Source organism: Xenopus tropicalis, chromosome 1 (genome assembly GCF_000004195.4).
Source record: "Xenopus tropicalis strain Nigerian chromosome 1, UCB_Xtro_10.0, whole genome shotgun sequence".
Taxonomy (NCBI): domain Eukaryota; kingdom Metazoa; phylum Chordata; class Amphibia; order Anura; family Pipidae; genus Xenopus; species Xenopus tropicalis.
Genome location: NC_030677.2, coordinates 160,046,789 through 160,065,704, shown reverse-complemented (window position 1 = coordinate 160,065,704; position 18,916 = coordinate 160,046,789). Strand labels below are relative to the sequence as shown.

The 18,916-nt window shown below is 40.4% G+C and overlaps 1 protein-coding gene across 1 annotated transcript in view; it reads left to right on the top strand.

Annotated features, from left to right (window-relative positions):
• Nucleotides 1-14,153: 14,153 nt before the first annotated feature.
• Nucleotides 14,154-18,916, top strand: part of aacs (acetoacetyl-CoA synthetase) — a 43,010-nt gene continuing 38,247 nt past the window's right edge. Inside the window, 1 exon segment of the mRNA NM_001045779.1 lies at nt 14,154-14,324. Coding sequence (NP_001039244.1) covers nt 14,195-14,324 — 130 coding nt within the window. The 5' untranslated portion in view covers nt 14,154-14,194.

The following is an 18,916-nucleotide window of genomic DNA, read 5'->3' as shown; positions in this document are numbered from 1 at the left end:
CAACACAAGAGAATGTTTCATTTAAAATTGATTTATATTGGCTTGGTTGACATCAAGTATCAGGCATTGCTTTACTGTTACAAAAGAAAAAGGGAATAAACTAAAAATGAAAAGGATGGCATTGATAGTTTTAGATATTTCTGGATAATGGAATTCTGTAAAATAGATCGAATAGCTGCACCTAAAATGTTTGCCAAAAAGCACTGAAGCTCTGTCAGAGCTTCATTTGACCCCTCTATTGTCAAGGAAATTTAAGTGTGGTAAATGAAGAATATTGTTTTTTCTTTATATAAACTGAAGCACAGACAGAAGTCTAAAGCCATGTACAGGTATTAAAGTGCCACTATACCCTCATTTCCCTGCATGAATTGTGCATGCTACAATAATATCTATGCTGGCATAGAATTATGATCATTTCTATGATAATAATTATGAGTAAACCTAGGGACTTGCCTCACTGGGCCATTTATGCCTCCGCATCATGCCCTGGTCTGCTAGTCCACATTTGCTTCTGGCTTTCTTGTAATAGGATTGTAATCTCAATAGAAGGCCTGGGGGGGGGGGGGGGGGGGGGTTGATGAAGCAGTAATAGTTTATCATTAAGCGAAAGTGAAATAAATATGCATTCAGCTCTAAATAGTTTCATTAGAAACATCCAGGAAATGTAAATTAAATTTTGGTAACCCTTTTCATAAAAAGTACAACCTATAAAACTTTTTATTTACTGACAATAATGAATTCATATTTGGGTTGTTAAAAGCAATAATTAGCATTCACATATTAGGGCCTTGTTTATATTGAAAACTGCACTAGGAGTAAGCCCTGATACCCTATATTTGCATGCATATGTGTGACTGGTGGCTCGGTTAGTCAGTAACACAAGGATGCTTGAAGAAATTGTCAGAATAACCAGTAGAGTCCTTACTAAAATATTGTTTGCGACAGTTGCTTGTGTATATTTTCATGGGGACAGACCAGCATAGATGTTATCTAAAATAGGTGACCTAGTGTGTTCTTCTATACAGCTGCCTGCAAGCAGGGGGATACAGGAAGTACAACTTTTTGGGGGTTCAGGTGTTCTACAGGGTCATAGGTTTATGACTGTGGTGCTGCTTGGAAATTGCTGGATGATAAAGTAGTCTGTAGTTCTTGTCTTTATTAAACTTGCCTTTACTTCTTTCAGAATTAAGGGGGTCTTACATCAACAGAATTTACCAGTCTGCCATCTGTGCCTAAGAAAGCCACCGTAGTCCACAAAACCAACATAAAACAACACAGATGGGCTGCTTTAATAACCACTGGGTCACTGGTCCTTGTAATGTACAACTGTGTCAGATGCAGCCCACTCCTGTTTAACCAGCATCCACAGGCCATTATATGAATAGGGCAAGAATTAATGATATGGCTGCCACATCTGACCGCTCCACATGTAAAGTGGGCTGACATGCCCAAGAAATACATAACTTTAAACACCATTGCTTGCTTTCAAAATCTGAAAAATGCAGCAAAACTTTTAGGTGTTACAGCTGGTTGCTATTCTAACCTTCATTCCTACTACTATAGGGAGCAACAAAATAGGGGGAGTTATAAAGTTTAAAAATTCCAAGACTTCTAGGCTCTATATATGCTAGGGCTGTATTATTTAAACATGTCTGTATCCTTTCAAAGTGTGTGTTTGGAATGGATTGTGTTTGATTAGGACTGACCTGAGCAGCTTTCTTATATCTGTATATGGTGAGATTTGCATGCTTGCAGTGGAGCAATAGTATCTGTATTTGTACTGCTTAAATATACTCTTACAGTATTGTGCTTCAGTCACATTAATGGTTAATAATACTTTGTCAAACAGCTTACTTTCATTTTTTTTAATTGTAAAAATGCACTGAATGAGCCTCAGGGAAATACATTTTGTACCTGACATGGAAATAACAATTACATTGGGTATACCACAAGAAGTTGTAGTGTAATAAGGATTTAATATTTTAATACTTTTAATCATGAGTATTATATCATGAGTATTATATGCAGCCATTTATTGCATACAAAGTGGCATATTTATTAAAACATGAAATAACGAATCCTCACTTTGCCTGGACAACCAGTGGCAAGCTCTTTTTGATAAATATGCCCCTAAAAATCTTAAGCAAATAGGTTCTCTGTCAAGTATCTCAACAGATATTTTGAAAAGTATGGTCAGGCCTATAGGACCAAATATGTAAGCTCACATTTATGTGAGTGCATTTAAAAACATTAATCCCCAGCAACAATACACAGTAATATGTGTCTGTCATGGTCTTACTTCTTAGTCATGTATTAGTGTATATTTTTGCTGGAGATTACTGATTCTAAATGCACTGTAGATTTAATCGCCATTGTAAGATCCATATGCAGAGGCAGACAGTTGCCTCATGAGCTTACTTTGTTAGGCCAAAGACTGTTCAGCATCTGAAAACACAATGTCATGGCAGGCAGGTACATGGGTATAAAGATCCTTAATAATTTATGCTCCCTCTTTATCACCACGGTTTCCCTTCCTTATGCAGAGTCCATGCAAGGACTATGTAAAAAGCAGACTATGCTATAAAGAAGTGTATTAATATAAATTATATTAGAGCTTCTATACCAAACACACAAACAGTATATTATGCTTCAGTATATACCTGTATTGCTATTTACTTTTTTGGTGTTATAATTGCACTACCTAGATTAAAAATGTGTGATTTTGGCCCATTATCAGTTGTGTAACTGTAGTTCTTGAATTCTAAAAGCAAGGCAGGTAATACTAAGGCACTCACTTTTAGGGATTAGCCAATTCCAGAATTCAATTTGGGATTCAGCCAAGATACAGCCTTTTCAGCAGGATTCGGATTCGACCGAATCCACGCTCCTGGCCAAACCAAATCCTTAAAGTTGGTGACTCTTTGTCACATGAACACAGAAGCTGAAAATTGAACCTATCCATATCCTTCTTTACATATGCAGATTAGGATTCGGTATTGGGACAAATCTTTTATGAAGGATTCAGAGCATCCCTACTAGTTTCCTATTAGAACTAACTGAATAATATGTTCCGTAAACAAATATTATTTTTACCCTTAGGTTATGTACCAATGGCCATTGCAGCTTGTGTTTACTTAGGGGTGTATATATCATGCATCTGTTTGGCTGCTAACTATTGAAATCTAATTGCTCTGGGCAACATCACTGGAAATGCTTCACTCTACTATTTACACAGTATGATAAATATACTCCTAAGGGCTCTGGCACACAGGGAGATTAGTCGCCCGTGACAAATCTCCCTGTTCATGGGCGACTAATCTCCCATGTAAATCGCCGGTGGGATGGCACACGCGGCAGCGTGATTTCGGCAAATCGCCGAAAATGCCTCGCGAGGTAACTTCGGCGATTTGCCGAAATCCCCTGCGCAGCGTGTACCATCCCACCGGCGACTTACATGTTCGCCGGTGGGATGGTAATTCGGGGAGATTAGTCACCCGTGACAAGGGAGATTTGTTGCGGGCACCTGTATTTAAAGAGACATTTTATTGCAGAAGCAACAGATAAGTGTCGTACTTCTGCATTGTCTGTATGGATTTTAGAGCCACCATCCATAATCACTGGGCTCTAGAGATTTATGACCCTACCCACTCACTGCAAGCACCAAACCTACTGCAAATCACACTTTGCATCTCTTGGGACCATGTTACACCTCACTGGAGAAACCCTGTACACCCTTGATAGTGGTCCTGAGAGGGGGACCCAAGCCATATTTTTCATTCTGGAGATGTAAGAAGCTTGGTGACAAAATAGCTTCTATACATTACATTGCCAGCTAGTTTAGTGTATTTAGCATTCCCATGTTGTACTGTTGAGCATTTTCTGAGTGTATATTATTGCAGCTTTTAGTAAAAGGATCTGCCTAAATAACACATAGGAAACCAGTAGCCTTCTAGCTGTTGATTTCTATTCAATTCAGTTATATTGAATTTTAAGTCATGTATTGATTGCATTTCCCTTTTCACCATCAATTTCTTTTGATCTTACATATTTACTGCAGCAAATGCGCAGGAGTGGTCTGATACACTGAAGTATATACTATAATTGTCAACTTGTCTATACCAGTGACAAGATCCTTTCTAAAAACATGGGGTTGTTATTAAAGTATGTAGTATGTCAGATTAATCTAAAGTTATATCTTAGCTCACTAAGTTATCATTGCCCACAGGTGGCGCAAGGCAAACCAACAAGTTATTAGTTGACACATCCTTTGCCCTCCATCCTCACTTTCTAATCGTTCTGAAATCTGACTTTAATAATTGTCACAAGTTCACAGACTGTTCAGCATAAATCCCCTATAATATAAATACTGGAATGATAATTTTATTTTTTATTCGTTTCAGTATTCAGACTTTTTCGTCAGGGTTCGAATTCCTAATTTGGATTTGGATTCAGTTCGGTATTTGAAAAACTGGGTTTGGGGCATCCCTAATTTGTATGGCAGTGTTTACTCCCCTAAAGCCGATGAAGTACAATGTTAATTTTTAAATATAAAAGGGCAACTAAAATCCTTGTAAAAACTAGCTTATGTGTAATGTTTTCCTTACAAAAATCTGATATTTTCATCTAGTCATACACCAGATCTATGAAAAGTAAATACCGGCACTCTTTTGTTGTCACAACCTTTCCAACTGTGGCATATGACTTTGACATGTGCACCATGCCCACTTTGTGGCTGGCTATTTGATCCAAAAATAGTTAAATAGCCAGTGGTTTCTTACTTCTTCCAAAATCCACATGGCTTTCTCTAAAAGTTTGACAATTGTTGTGATTTATGAACCAAATGATCTATTGCAGGGATCCCCAACCTTTTATACCCGTGAGCCACATTCAAGTGGAAAAAGTGTTGGGGGGCAACACAAGTATGAAAAAGGTTACTGAAGGTGCCAATGAGAACTATAATTGCCTATTTGATAGCCCCTATGTGGACGACTTGCAGGCTAGAGAAGGCTCTGTTTGGCATTATACTTGGTTTTTATGCCTCCAAAACTTGCCTATTTACCAGGAATTAAAAAATAAGCACCTGCTTTAAAGCCACTGGGAGCAACACCCAAGGGGTTGGGGAGCAACATGTTGCCCCTGAGCCACTGGTTGGGGATCACTGATCTATTGTCTCAAAATGCAAATGTGTGTTTTGGATAAATAATAACTCACGTGTGTCATAACTAAAGGAATTAGCTGTTGTCACAAACAGCTCTTGGCATTTGGCTGAGGTAAAAAGCAACAACAAAATGCTTCAAGCATTGTAATGTTAGAGCTTCCCTCAGACACTTTTACTGAAACAACTGATGTTTAAGCTAATGGCATTTGGAGGGTTTTGTCCACTTCTGCCTTCCATTGGAAAACAGTAACAGACAAAATGCTCCATTCCGCTGGACAGACAGATCACCTTGCATGGAGGTCCGCCTGTCACTATTCAAGTTAAAATTCACAGAGCTGCCTTTGCCTTAAGATCAGGGGTGGCCATTCTTTGGGTCATTATTTAGGGGCTTTTGTACTTGGCTGTTTTCCTGCAATGCTCCTGTAACATGGCTTTTACATTCTACATTGACTGTGAACAGAGGCCACCAGCGAACTTATTCTATATAGGGACAATACCAACAGGATCACACTAAAATGGTTTACACATACAAGACGCAACAGGCAACTTTCCATGGGTGTTTCAGAATGGTTCTGCCAGTACTGTTCCTATAGAGTGGGCTAATCTAATGCCACCGTATGGGTGCACGGAAATAAAGCCTGTGTGCAGGAACCCTAATGGCTGCACGTTAATAAAAGGATGCATTTGTTGTGCCATCTAGCTCTAATCAAACTTTATTTTACTAATTTTCCATTAAAGCAACCTTTGCCTTTAAACAGATATATTTTCCTTTTAAATGCTATATTAAAAATCTATATATAAAAAATAAAATAGATCTGTGACTTTGCAGTAATTTTTTTGCTCCCCTGCTTTTCCTTGGAAAATGGAGGACTAGTAGTTGGTAAATGTGGTGTACAATGGTTTAATATTTAGAATTTAAAGATTTGCAGCAGATTTTGTTAATCTACTTCGGGTTTATTGCGTTGCTGTAAAATATAATATATACGTAAGGTATTTCTGTGACAAAGTATTTGACAAAGTATTGACTTTTTAAAGGAATATTGTTTAAAATATTGATTTTTCTATATTTAAATCTTCTATTAGGTGTATAGATGGTTATTTCTAGTGATTTTAATATAAAATAGCGTGGATAATTATTCAGTGGGTATATGCTAGGCTATAATGCTGTGTTAGTGTTGTACACTACAAAGAATATATCTTTTTTTTTTTTATGGGTCGTTTTAGTTCATGACTGTACCATCACCAGATCTCTGTTGCTGTAGTGAAATATTTTGAAAAGAAGAAGAAAATGAATAAATATTGCCAAAACAAAATGTTCTTTGGTCCTTATTTCACGCCACTACCATATCTCATCTACCTCACAGAAATTACAAAAACTATAGATTTTTTTTGTGATTTAAAACAAAAAAGTATGTTCAGAATTTTAGATTAGGCCCTCCAGATCCCCCTACTCCACCAGGCTTCACTATTATTGACTTTTGTTATTCTGTATGGAACTTTTTTTTTTTTTTTTTTACAATTTTGAACAGAATCCCTTACTATTAAAAAAATATCCACTAACCTTTTTTAATCTATTACACAAATAGTCATTACTATCTTTATCTTGTAGTTTATATTGAACAATTAGTGTGTAAGTTTTGCAGCCTAACGTTTTTTGTCCACCTGCAAAAACACTCACAGATTTTCACTTTTCTATGTGGCTGATACGATGTATATCTGACAATTCACCATTTAAAAATAAAAGATACACATAGAGAACATAAATTGGCACTTTATTAGAACTTAAAATCATGGTGGACATTTAAAGGAAAACTATGCCCCCAGGATGAATGCTTTACCAACAGATAATTTATATTATGTTCAGTGACCTATTAAAGAATCTCGCCAAACTGGAATATATATATCCGTAAATATTGCCCTTTTACGCCCTTTCCCTTGATCCACCATTTAGTGATGGGCTGTGTGAGAGATCACCTGACAGGAAATAATGCAGCTCTAACTGTAACAGGAAGAAGTGTGGAAGCAAAAGGCAGAACTCTGTCCATTAATTGGCTGATGGGGCCTAGCATGTATGTATGTGTGCCTTGGCTTGTTTATGTGCACTGTGAAGCTTAGGCTAATGCCACATGAAGCATATTTTCGGCAAGCATTTTCACCTTGCCAAAAATATGCGCCATATGCTTTCTGATCCCTGGAGGCTGCCCTTAAAGGAGACATATGTAGAGCTGGTGGCTCTCAGTACAGGCACTGTAGGATAGGAACCAATCAGCAGCTAGGCTGACCTGATAGGGAACTAAAGCCTGTGTTTGCTTGTGTGAGTGCAAGGCTGTGATTGGCTATCCCCCTCCTGCTGTGCTTCTGGCAGAGACCGTTAGGACACACCCACCCTTCGTTTGAAACACAGAGAACTGATAGGATCTGTAAGGAGCTCCAATAAAGGGGCTATTTTTACAGATATGATTAATTTTAGCCCAAAGTGAAACCAGCACCATATATAATTATTCATAATTGCCTACAAAATTAGGAGTTTTTTTTCCATTTAGCCCAATCTGTCTCTCTGTCTTTCTTAAAATTGGAATTTTCTATTTAGGATTGCCCAATAGCACATACTGCTAAAAAAAGTATATTTCTATGAAAATATATTCCTTTAACGCTCAGATACCACCAATTAAACCACCACCAGGGATGTTTAAACATTATAGAGGCTATGATAGTAAAATATATTGGAAAATAAACATATAATAACTCAATTCATAAATCTAATTTGCTTATTCAAAATGAGCCTAGGTATAAGTACTGGGAAAACTCTATATAAAAGACATTTAATAGAATGCAGACTTTTACCGTTGTTCCTTTGTTTCTTCATTATCCATGACGGAGCAGACCAGGGTATTGATGCCATGTTCTAATTACAGAGAAACATTGGTATGCAAAAATCAAAATTGTGTGTGCTATACCAGGGTGACTTTAATTATCAATCACCTTTCCCCCCCAGCAGGTGGCGCTCTACTGCATTTCAGTGACCTTTTATATGTATGTATGTATGTATGTATAACTTTATTTATAAAGCGTCACAAGGGTACGCAGCCCTCAGGGCCGGATTTGTCTTCAGGGCGCCCCTAGGCCGCCCCCGTTGATCACCAATGCGCATGCGCGAACGAGCGAACAACCGCTCGCCCCCTCCCTCCCCCACGCCCGCGATCGCGCAGGCGCATACATTAAAAATCCCATACGGAGCAGTGGGGAAGAAAACTTTAAAAATTCCGTTGCGGTGGGGCGGCATGCCGCCCCTACATTTCTGCCGCCCTAAGCCCAGGCCTTTGTGGCCTCTCCACAAATCCGGGCCTGGCAGCGCTGTACAATCTTACAAAATTACACACAGGGAGGACAAGTGATATAATAAATAAATATAATAAATATATAAGTGCCGTGTGGTATGAGACACAGTAGGAAGAAGGTCCCTGCCCCATAGAGCTTACAATCTATTTGCAGTTCTAAAGACTTCATTGTTATTATTATTATTTATATAGAGCAGGGGGCTCAAACTCAATTTACCTGGGGGGCCGCAGGAGGCAAAGTCAGGATGAGGCTGGGCCACATAAGGGATTTCACAAAAAAACGTCGGGAGCTGCTGATTGCGGAAATGACGTTATGCCATCATAACAGTTATTATGGGAAGACGTTCTGTGTGCACAATTAGCTCCTTACATCTTCCCATAATAACTGTTATGATGGTATAACGTCATTTCCGCAATCAGCAGCTCCCGCCCGCCGTGCCTTGCATTATCCCTTGAATTGCAATAAAAATCGCGATCCATTCATTCGGCGTTGGTGCGGGCCACAAAATATTGTACCGAGGGCCGCAAATGGCCCGCGGGCCACGAGTTTGAGACCCCTGATATAGAGCCATCAATTTACGCAGCGCTTTCAGACCATACCATATTTTCAAGGGTTAACCTTATGATGGGCGGGGCTAACCAAAATAAGTCCATTAAAAGACAAAACCCAGCAACATTTGACTTTGACAAGTGTGTCCTAAGTCAACTGGACTCATTAACAATATTGTGCAAATTTGCACCTAGGCAGTAACCTATAGCAGCGATTAGCTTTCCAGGCCGCTGAAGGCAGAACAGTGAGAACAATAATCGGATTGGTTGTCACCAGGGCCGCCATCAGGGGGGTACAGGGGGTACAGCCGTCCCGGGCCCGGACGATTTTAACTTTAAAAGGGGGCCCGGCCTTAAATCAATTCCGGGCCCTGTCATTGGTGGTCAGCGGGTGATCCTATTGGTTGCGCCCCGTGCGTACATTCACGTCAGTACGCACGGGGCGCAACCTTATAAAAGAGCCTGGCTTCTTTCGGCACTCAGAAGCGCCGAGGTGTCATAAAGGAAGGGCCTCGCCGGAGGAGCGCGAAGCCGCCGCCAAGGAGGAGCCGCCGCACAAGGCGCTGGCTACCAATGTACTGGGGGAAGGGGGGCACAGCTGGCTACCAATGTACTGGGGGAAGGGGGGCACAGCTGGCTACCAATGTACTGGGGGAAGGGGGGCACAGCTGGCTACCAATGTACTGGGGGAAGGGGGGCACAGCTGGCTACCAATGTACTGGGGGAAGGGGGGCACAGCTGGCTACCAATGTACTGGGGGAAGGGGGGCACAACTGGCTACCAATGTACTGGGGGGGGGCCCTGCTGGCTACCATGTATTAGGGGGGCCCTGCTAGCTACCAATGTACTGGGGGGGGGGGGGGGCACTGCTGGCTACCATGTATTAGGGGGGCCCTGCTGGCTACCAATGTCTCATATCTGTGAGTCCTTTGTACTGGTGGGAGAGGGGCCCAGAATTTTTTTTGTGAGGGGCCCGTGATTTCTGATGGCGGCCCTGGTTGTCACTTGTTACTGCCCAAGTGTAAATTTCTCCAGGGTTCACAGCGCCTAAAAGACTGTTCCAGGGATAACACGCTTGAATGGATTAAATCTTAATGCTTTACCGCCCCTTTAAAAATAATGAATAAAAGATAACGTTATAAACATAGCAAGCATAGCGCTAAAACACCCCCTGACATATTTAGGTCACGCAATTTTTCATTCTCAAGCGTATTTTCGTTCATAAAGTAAAAGCGCAGCAGAAGCCACCGACCTATAACTAATAAAGGCTGTACTGAAACAAACGTAATCGCACGTCTTGTAATTAAGATCGGATGGTTGAAGGTAAATGGTAGAATGCAGGTGGGCGTGGCTTCTTATTCGCTTTGCCAATGAAAAACCACGGTTGTAACACGCGCTATTACTCATAGTTCCAAAATGACAGAACGCGCCCCTCTTTTTGTTCGTTCTGATTGGATGTGATGTCATCAGCGCCCCTTCACTATTGGTCTGTCCCTGTGAGAGATTCGCAGCCAGAAACTAAACTCTCGGCTGATGTGGAGCCAGAGGAACGTCAGCCAATCACAAGCCAGGAGCTGGTGGGGCGCTGTCAAAGTGAATCACTCCGCCGCATGTTTCAACTCAGCATCGGCTCAGCGATACAGTATTGGAGATATCAGTAATAAGTGTTAGTGGTGCAATCATGTAGCCCGTTACCTGTACACACGTTTGAGTTATTAAACGCCGCTTACATTACTAGAGGCCGCGGAGTAAATCATTTTAGGGCTTACTTTAACTTTTTATGTATGATATTTCTCAGACACAACTGTAAAACTGCATTTGAGATGCTCAGGTACTACCTGCGTGTACATATAAATCAGAGACATAAATAGGGGCTCCAGTGGGGTAGTGACTGATAAGCAATATGTCTATGAAGATTCTCATTCATCCAGGTCATGATATACAGTATCTAGTAGAATTAAGTCTAAAACAACTGGACTTTTGAAAAAAGGAAAAAACTCAGAAAAGTCCAGTTGTTTTAGACTTAATTCTACTAGAGACTGATAAGCAGTTTTAGACTTGTCTCTATAAATGCTTATTTATAAGTTCTAGTAATGTCATTAACTTTAATGTTCAGATATTGGTGAGAAAATAATGCACTTGCCCAGACTTGTTTTTAAGGTGGGCCAAATAGGGGTTAATACTCAAGGGCCCACACATAGTGAGACTCTGCAGATCAGAAGGAATCATGTAACAGATATCTGTGTAAGTTCTCAGTAACAAATGGATCTTCCATTGGGTAAAGTGTCACACAGTGTGTGATTATGTTGTACATGTAACATTCTGGAAGCTCTGCTAAACTGAATCCAAAGTGTATTACTCAGTAACCCACTCTTCTCATGTGGTGGGCTCTCCTTGCTACCTATTCCAGGTACCCTATAGCTTACTTTAAACAGCCACCAGGCTTCTGAATGAAGATGGTTTCCCCAATCAGATATGTTTATCAGATGCAGTGACGCAAGCTGAACTATGAGTTTTGCAAAACCAGCAGAGGATATAAAGCCAACAGGGTCATCATTCAGGTCTGCTTGCAACACCTATAAAACTTTTGTGCAACTCAGCTATGTACGCTAGTATATCAAATTGAATTCTCAACTCAGTTTACCTGCTTTATGCAATGTTGATTTAGAAATGTTGCCAGTCTGTTGGAGACACACCTGTCTGCTAGTGATGTTTTCCCTTGAACCTTTCTGCTGTGAGCCTGGCTTATGTTCTTCTGGGGCCACAGCACTTTGTAGAAGCCAATAGGGGATGTGTTCATAATTAGCAATATGTAGCGTATGATGACTACAGATGAGCAAACGTTTTGCAGAATACAATTTTGCAACAAAATCCACAGTTTGGCCAGCGGTGAAGTTTTAGAATTTTTCCATGCAGTCTGTTCTTGTGGAAGAAAACACAGTTTGCTGCAACAGAAAAAAACACAGACATCATTATTACCCAACCCTTGCCTTTAACATCAACATAGTGAAAAGAAGCTTCTTTAACAAGGTAGGGCAATGTAAATGCTATTTTAGAGCCTAAAATACATAAATGCTGTTGCAGAGCTAAAAATACACAATGTAATTTCACCTTCTCATTAACTCCAAAGCATTTCAGTGAAATTTCACACTTTTATGCGAAACAAAACGCTGCAAGTTCACTCATCACTATTGGGGACAGATTTATACTTATTTTTTGTATTTATTATTACACTTGTCCTCCCTGTGTAATTGTGTATATTGTAAGATTGTACAGTGCTGCGTATCCTGTAGTGCTTCATAAATAAAGTTATACATAAATATACATACATACACACCTGACCCTAACAAGCAAAACCATAACTCTATCCTAGCCTGCAAAATGTTGCCATTGTAGAACTCCCACCTACAGGCCCAGATTTGTGGTGAGGCCACAAAGGCCTGGGCTTAGGGCGGCAACAATTTAGGGGCGGCATGCTGCTCCGCAGCACCGAAATTCTGATATTTGCTGCCATACGGAGCAATGGGGACCTCTCCCCACTGCTCCGTATGTGAGCATAAATAGATGTGCATGCACCATGCGAGCGGCGGATGGAGGGGTCGCGAATGTGCATAGAGCGTAATGCGCATGCGCGTGGGGGGGGCGGCCTTGGGGTGGCTGGTATTACAAATCCGGTCCTGCCCACTAACCAGTGCCCACATCTTTCTGCTCTGTATGCTGCTTCTGCATGCACCTTAGGTTCCAAGTCAGGGAACTTCAGGAGGTGAGAGAGTGTACTTCCGCCAGTCTGACCCACTCCTAACCTGAAGCTGTAATGGTTGCCCAAATTGCAACGTGCTGCAAACCCACCCAAACCCAAAGTCCTGTAGGTTGTGGGTCAACTTGCCCAGTGTCTATTGCAGGCACTAGCCTTACTGAATTCTGGATGTAGGAGAAGTAGTTCAAAGCTTAGATTAGTATTTCTCTCCCATCCTGTGAGTATAGATCCATATGCATATAGCAGTGATCCCCAACCTATGGCTCGTGAGCAACATGTTGCTCACCAACCCCTTGGATGTTGCTCCCAGTTGCCTCAAGGTAGGTGCTAATTTTTGAATTCCTGACTTTTGGGCAAGTTTTGGTTGCATAAACACCAGGTGTACTGCCAAACAGAGCCTCATGTAGGCTTCCATTCCACAGGGGGGCCACCTAATTGCCAATCAGAGCCCCTATTTGTAATCCCAGGAACATTTTCCATGCTTGTGTTTCTCTCCAATTCTTTTAAATTTGAATGGGGCTCACAGGTATAAAAGGTTGGGGATCCCTGGCATATATTTATTATTATTAACATTTATTTATAAAGCGCCAACATATTCTGCAGCGCTGTACAATAGGTATAGGAACCTGTGACAGTCCCAAAATGTGTTCTGGTAAGGTACAATCACTCAACCTGTTCCTTCAGGCAGTATTGTGAGATGCTGAATGGACCACTAAAACATTAATATAATTCATATTGTAACATTCTATATCACAATAATTATTATCATGTATTTATAAAGCACCAACATATTCCATAGTGCTGAATGTTGCAATGTAACATTGTTGGTAGTATTTGAAAATGATTTCCAGGAAAACTTTTACAGAGTGCTGCACCCACAATACAGGAAATGCTTAATTAAATTACACATTATGATAGGTCTTTTGTGCTTTAATTATCCATTTTAATATAAATTGTTATTTAAGGACACAAAATCAATGTAAGTCACTTAAATTCTACACAGTTTGATAGTTTCAAAATCAGGGTCTTCTTTTGAGATAAAACTCCTCAATGAACATCTTAGCAGGGGGTTCAGGAGTATCCTATGCACAGTGACCAGCTGTCTATTCTAATATGGATTTTCCTTTATATTTTGGTTATATTATATAGGATTGTCGCTTCTCATGATCTTCTATTAAAGTATCGGGCAATAACTGCACGGATTTATTATGTACATGAGGAGCAGGTAGGCTGTTCTATGTAAAAAGTTGGGCACTATTTTTCCTTCTGTGCAGGAGGAAGGATACAGTAAGACGGCAGTACATAAACACGTGCTGGATTGAGGCAGAGAACAGTGTGTTGGGAGACAGGGAGAGGGATCGGCTGCGCACGTACCCAGCACGCACACTCAGCATGTCAGACAAGGGGGAGCTGATGGAGGAGATCATGGAGGCCAAGGTGATGTGGTACCCGGACTCGAAGAAGATCACTCAGATGGATCAGTTCAGGAACAGGGTGAATAGAAATCTGGGGCTCCGCCTGGGTGAGTGGCACAGGGATGCGAGTGCCTCAGGCACAACCTACATCCAGGGAAAGATACCCAGTGTCAGATGGGACATGGGGCAGTATTAGGGGGCTTCATACAGGCAACATGTGGGCGAGCACTGACAGTAGCTAGTGAAACGTTATGTATATGAGAGTACTTGTAATGTCCAACCTCACAGCCTAGGGCTGACCAGTGATGCAGGGAGTTGCACCCAGCACAGTGCAGCTTAGGGAATGTCAGGCTGCAGTAAGGCAGGTGAGTATTAATGGATAGAATATCCCTGTGGGCAGATTGTAAAATAGTGGATAGGACAAAGGGCTTTTGTCTAGGATTTTATTGTATTTTGGATCTTTTGGGTGGATGGAAAGAATGTATATTCAGTATATTATATAGGTGAATGGACAGAATGTATAAACACTATATTATATAGTGTAACAGTATTTCTGTTTGTTAGTAGATACATCGCAATGTCTAACCTTTAGCCTTTTATCAGTTATTGAACTAAAACTTCCCAATCCCACTGACAAAAGCTAGCTGTCAGATGAGTTATAGTTCAATCACAGTAGAAGGTAAGGTATCCCTGATTCTCCACCTTTCTCTAACTTTGGTCCTGCAGAACTCTGATTTGGCAAAACTTTTTGTGCTGGATATGTGGGAGTGTGAGTGAGTGGTACACAGCTAGTGTGTCTGTGACAGCTGCAGCACCTAATGTCAGGAACAGCAAGGACATAGCCCAGGACTGTGGAACATTAAAGCAAACTTGTATAAGCATTTCATAACAGCAATGATGACACAAATGATGTCTAAATCCTGCAGACCTACAGTTCTCCCTATGTACATAGAAGTACAATCCAGAGACTCCACTAACAACCAAAGCCTGGCAGGGCATACTGGGATATATAGTTTAGTCACACCTGATATTCTTCAGGTTTCCAGTTGCTTTCCAGTTGCTAACAGAGCTCATGATATTTCAGCCTTACATGCAGGACGTGCTTAGTGACTGTGCTTAGAATAATGTCATTGTGGTTGAACCACCCCGCCCTGCCTTCAAGTTATAGTGAGAGCAGGCACTGAAACATCATTCTGTCACTTTAGGGATGTCCAGGCTGCAGCCTTTCAGTTATTGTTGACGTGCAGCTTTGCTTGTCACTGACTGGAAAGGTATTTCAGCTGCAGCTGATGTGCAAACATATCTGCTTCCCCTGTGTAGTTAGATATCAATGACAATTACTGAGGCTGAACTATCTATCTCTTTAGTAAACTGTGGGAATAAACAAATAGCTGACAGTTTGTAAATAAGGTAATTAACAAGTAAATAAGCTTTGTGCCAACATTTTGTCTTTACCAGTGACCACAGCATATTGTTTTGTCCCTCTTTGCTGCCCCTCAGCTTCCAGTGGCTAAATATTACAGACTCCTCATAACTCCATTAGATAATGCCTGCCATTCAGTAAGTAGGAAGATTATCCTCCTGTAACAAGATAATGTTACCAGTAATAGCTCTTTAATTAAAAGTCACTTATTGCTCACAAACATTTGCACTGGATACCCACGGGACACCAAAACTCACTTGCTTCTATAAGCAGAATAATATATAATTTTGCAGTTGATTTCTATTTATTATTCATTTTACTATTAAAATGTATAATTTTAAAGATAGATAGTTTGACTTGGAACTTAAAGAATAAGGTAAGAGCAATAGTACCCTTGTCTGTATTGGCCTAAACCTGACTCGACACCATTTCAATTTCAATGTCAATATATTATACACCGTTTTGTATTTTTGTTTTGTGATGTTGTAAAACCAATAAAAATTTATCTTTAAAAAAAAAAAAAAGAATAAGGTAAGTTACAATCACTGGGGGGTGCCAAAATGTTAGGCACCCCCTAGTGATTGTTATTGCTTACCTATAACCCCTGGCTGTGCTCCTGTTAGGAGAAAACTGCATTGGCCGGGGTGTACACTAGCATTCCTCTTTCTCCTTCGGTCTTCATGCATGCGCAGTAGAGTGAGAAGCCAAACTTCAACAAAAAAAGCCAGCTTTCTCACTCAGTTGTGCATTTGCGGGCCCCAGGATCACTGCTGAAGGAGAAGGAATAGGATTGCTTTTACCCCTGCATTTACCCCGGGCTGGTGCAGTTTTCTCTTAACAGGAGCACAGGAATATGAATAGGAGAGGACCTGAATAAAAAGATTAGTAATAATAAGTAACAATAACAATTAAAGGGGAACTCCAGCTTCTGAGCCCTGCACAACATAGAAACCCCATATATACCTATCACTGTAATCTGGTACTTCAAAAAGTATGAATAAATACAGTTGTTATGTGCTGAAATTCAGATGTAAAACAGTTCTACTCTTTCTGCATCATTTGAAATCCTGGCAGGGGAGGAGGGAATAAAACCCTGATGTTACAAATCATATCAACTTTTCCACAGCTTACAGACAGCATGCAGGAAATACATAACCCACAATGCATTGCTCTATGATGTTCCTTTCCTTATTGACATCATGTGTTCATGGAATTGTGGGATTGGGAGGATGCAAGCTGAAGGCAGGCTGAGGACAGCGACTACTGTTACGTTTTTTTTTTAGTCAGCCAGATCATCAGGAGAAAAAGGGGCCAGGCTTAGATAACTTTTCCAAAGAGTGACAGTTTTCCAAATAGTGTGCCCCTAGGCTATGCACCTCCTGCACCCTTCAAAGCCCATCCCCGCAATTTATGTCAGTACATGAAGAGTATGCACTCACCTGTTCTGCTTCTTGCCTTCAGCTTACAGACACATGCAGCACTGAGGACTGGGTGCAGGGGAAAAATAACTGTCAAAATCTCAGGCGCACCCAGTCTCCGGAGCTGCGGGTGTCTGTAGGAAGATAGAATTACAGATGTGGTCAGGCAGCACGCTGTCCTGAAAAACTTGCCGCCCTAGGCCCGGGCTTTGTTCCAAACCATATTATTACATTAAAATTCTTGAACAGGCTACATATTTTTTAATTCCTGTATATTGAAAAGTTGCTTGAAATTATGTTTACTATTCAAAAATCTCAAGTTGTGTTTGGGTGGAATTCCCCTTTAAACTGTAGCTTCGCAGATCAATGATTTTTTGGCTGTCAGTGACCCTCACAGTTGCTGGTATTGTTTAGCTGCTACTTAGCAACAAGAGCAATTAATGTATCTGATTGTAACAGTTTAGAGAGTTGATGACTTAGATTGCTGAACTACTACTGGGAGGAGACATAAATCATTTTAAAGCACTAGTTCACCTTCCACAAATAATCATTATCATCAGTATCATTAGTTTTATGTTTTGCTATATATTTAAGCCATCTTATTTTTGTATATTTCCCCTAACATTGGGCTTGTGTTCAGGTGAATCCATCTTTCACTCATATTTTATTACAGCTTAAGAACCTTTTTCATTTTTTTTCATTTGTAACCCTTTATGTACATTATACTATATACAGTAGTAGCCTAGGACTAATACAGTGATATTATCCCTATGAGTAGGCATTGGGAACAAGCATGCAGAGACAGGGTATCCAACCTGTTCAAGTCCATGTTTGGCCGCAGTTTTACCAGTACTCTTTCCTGCTCTGTGTTCACAAGAGGAGCTCAGGAGAAGAACTACACCATCATTTCATGAGTTAATGCTATTTCCCCATATTAAATGGATAAATATTGAAGGAGCAGTAACACTAAAAAATGAAAGTGTTTTAAAGTAATTGAAATATAATTTACTCTTGCCCTACACTGTGTGATTACATCAGAAACCCTACTATAGTTTATATAAATAAGCTGCTGTGTAGCCATGGGGGCAGCCAATCAAGCTGGACAAAAAGGAGAAAGGCACAGGTTACATAGCAGATAACAGATAAACTCTGTAAAATACAATGGTGTTTTAAAGAGCTTATCTGCTATGTAACCTGTGCCATTTAGCCCCATTTCAGGTTGAATAGCTACCACATGGCTATGCAGTGGCTTTGTTTATATAAACTATAGTAGTGTTTCTGAAGCAAACACACAACATTTACCAGTGCAGGGCAACAGCACATAATTTTAATTACTTTGATACAATTTTTTTTTTTTTGGTATTTTTTTTTTTTTTTTAAACATAATCTCAATACATAGGATTTTTGCAAAAATTTAGTCCCAGTTTCTCTCCCAGTGCAAAGCACAGTTGATGAGCTCTGTACATATGAGGCTCTTCCTCCCTCTCTCTCCTGACGTGATGGGTACACAAGTGGCAGCATCTGCTTTAGGGTCACAACAATAGTCCTGCAGGCATAAGTAAGCGTGTTTGGCCTGTGCACTTTTATTCGATCAACATAGAAAATAAGACATTATAAGATGTTATATATATGTTGTGTGTGCACCTGAACTGTACCACTTTTATATGTTTGTATGCACAGATAAAATGCTATATTTATTATTGCTCAGCTCTGCAATAAACTGTGCTACCTGGCTTTCTAGTGTTGTAATAAAAAAGGGAGTCTGTGGCCTCAGGAAGGTTATTACGCTGTCTCATGATAAGCAACAGAAGGGAGTGCCTAGACATTAACTGAGAGGGCATTGTAGGACGTACGAGGA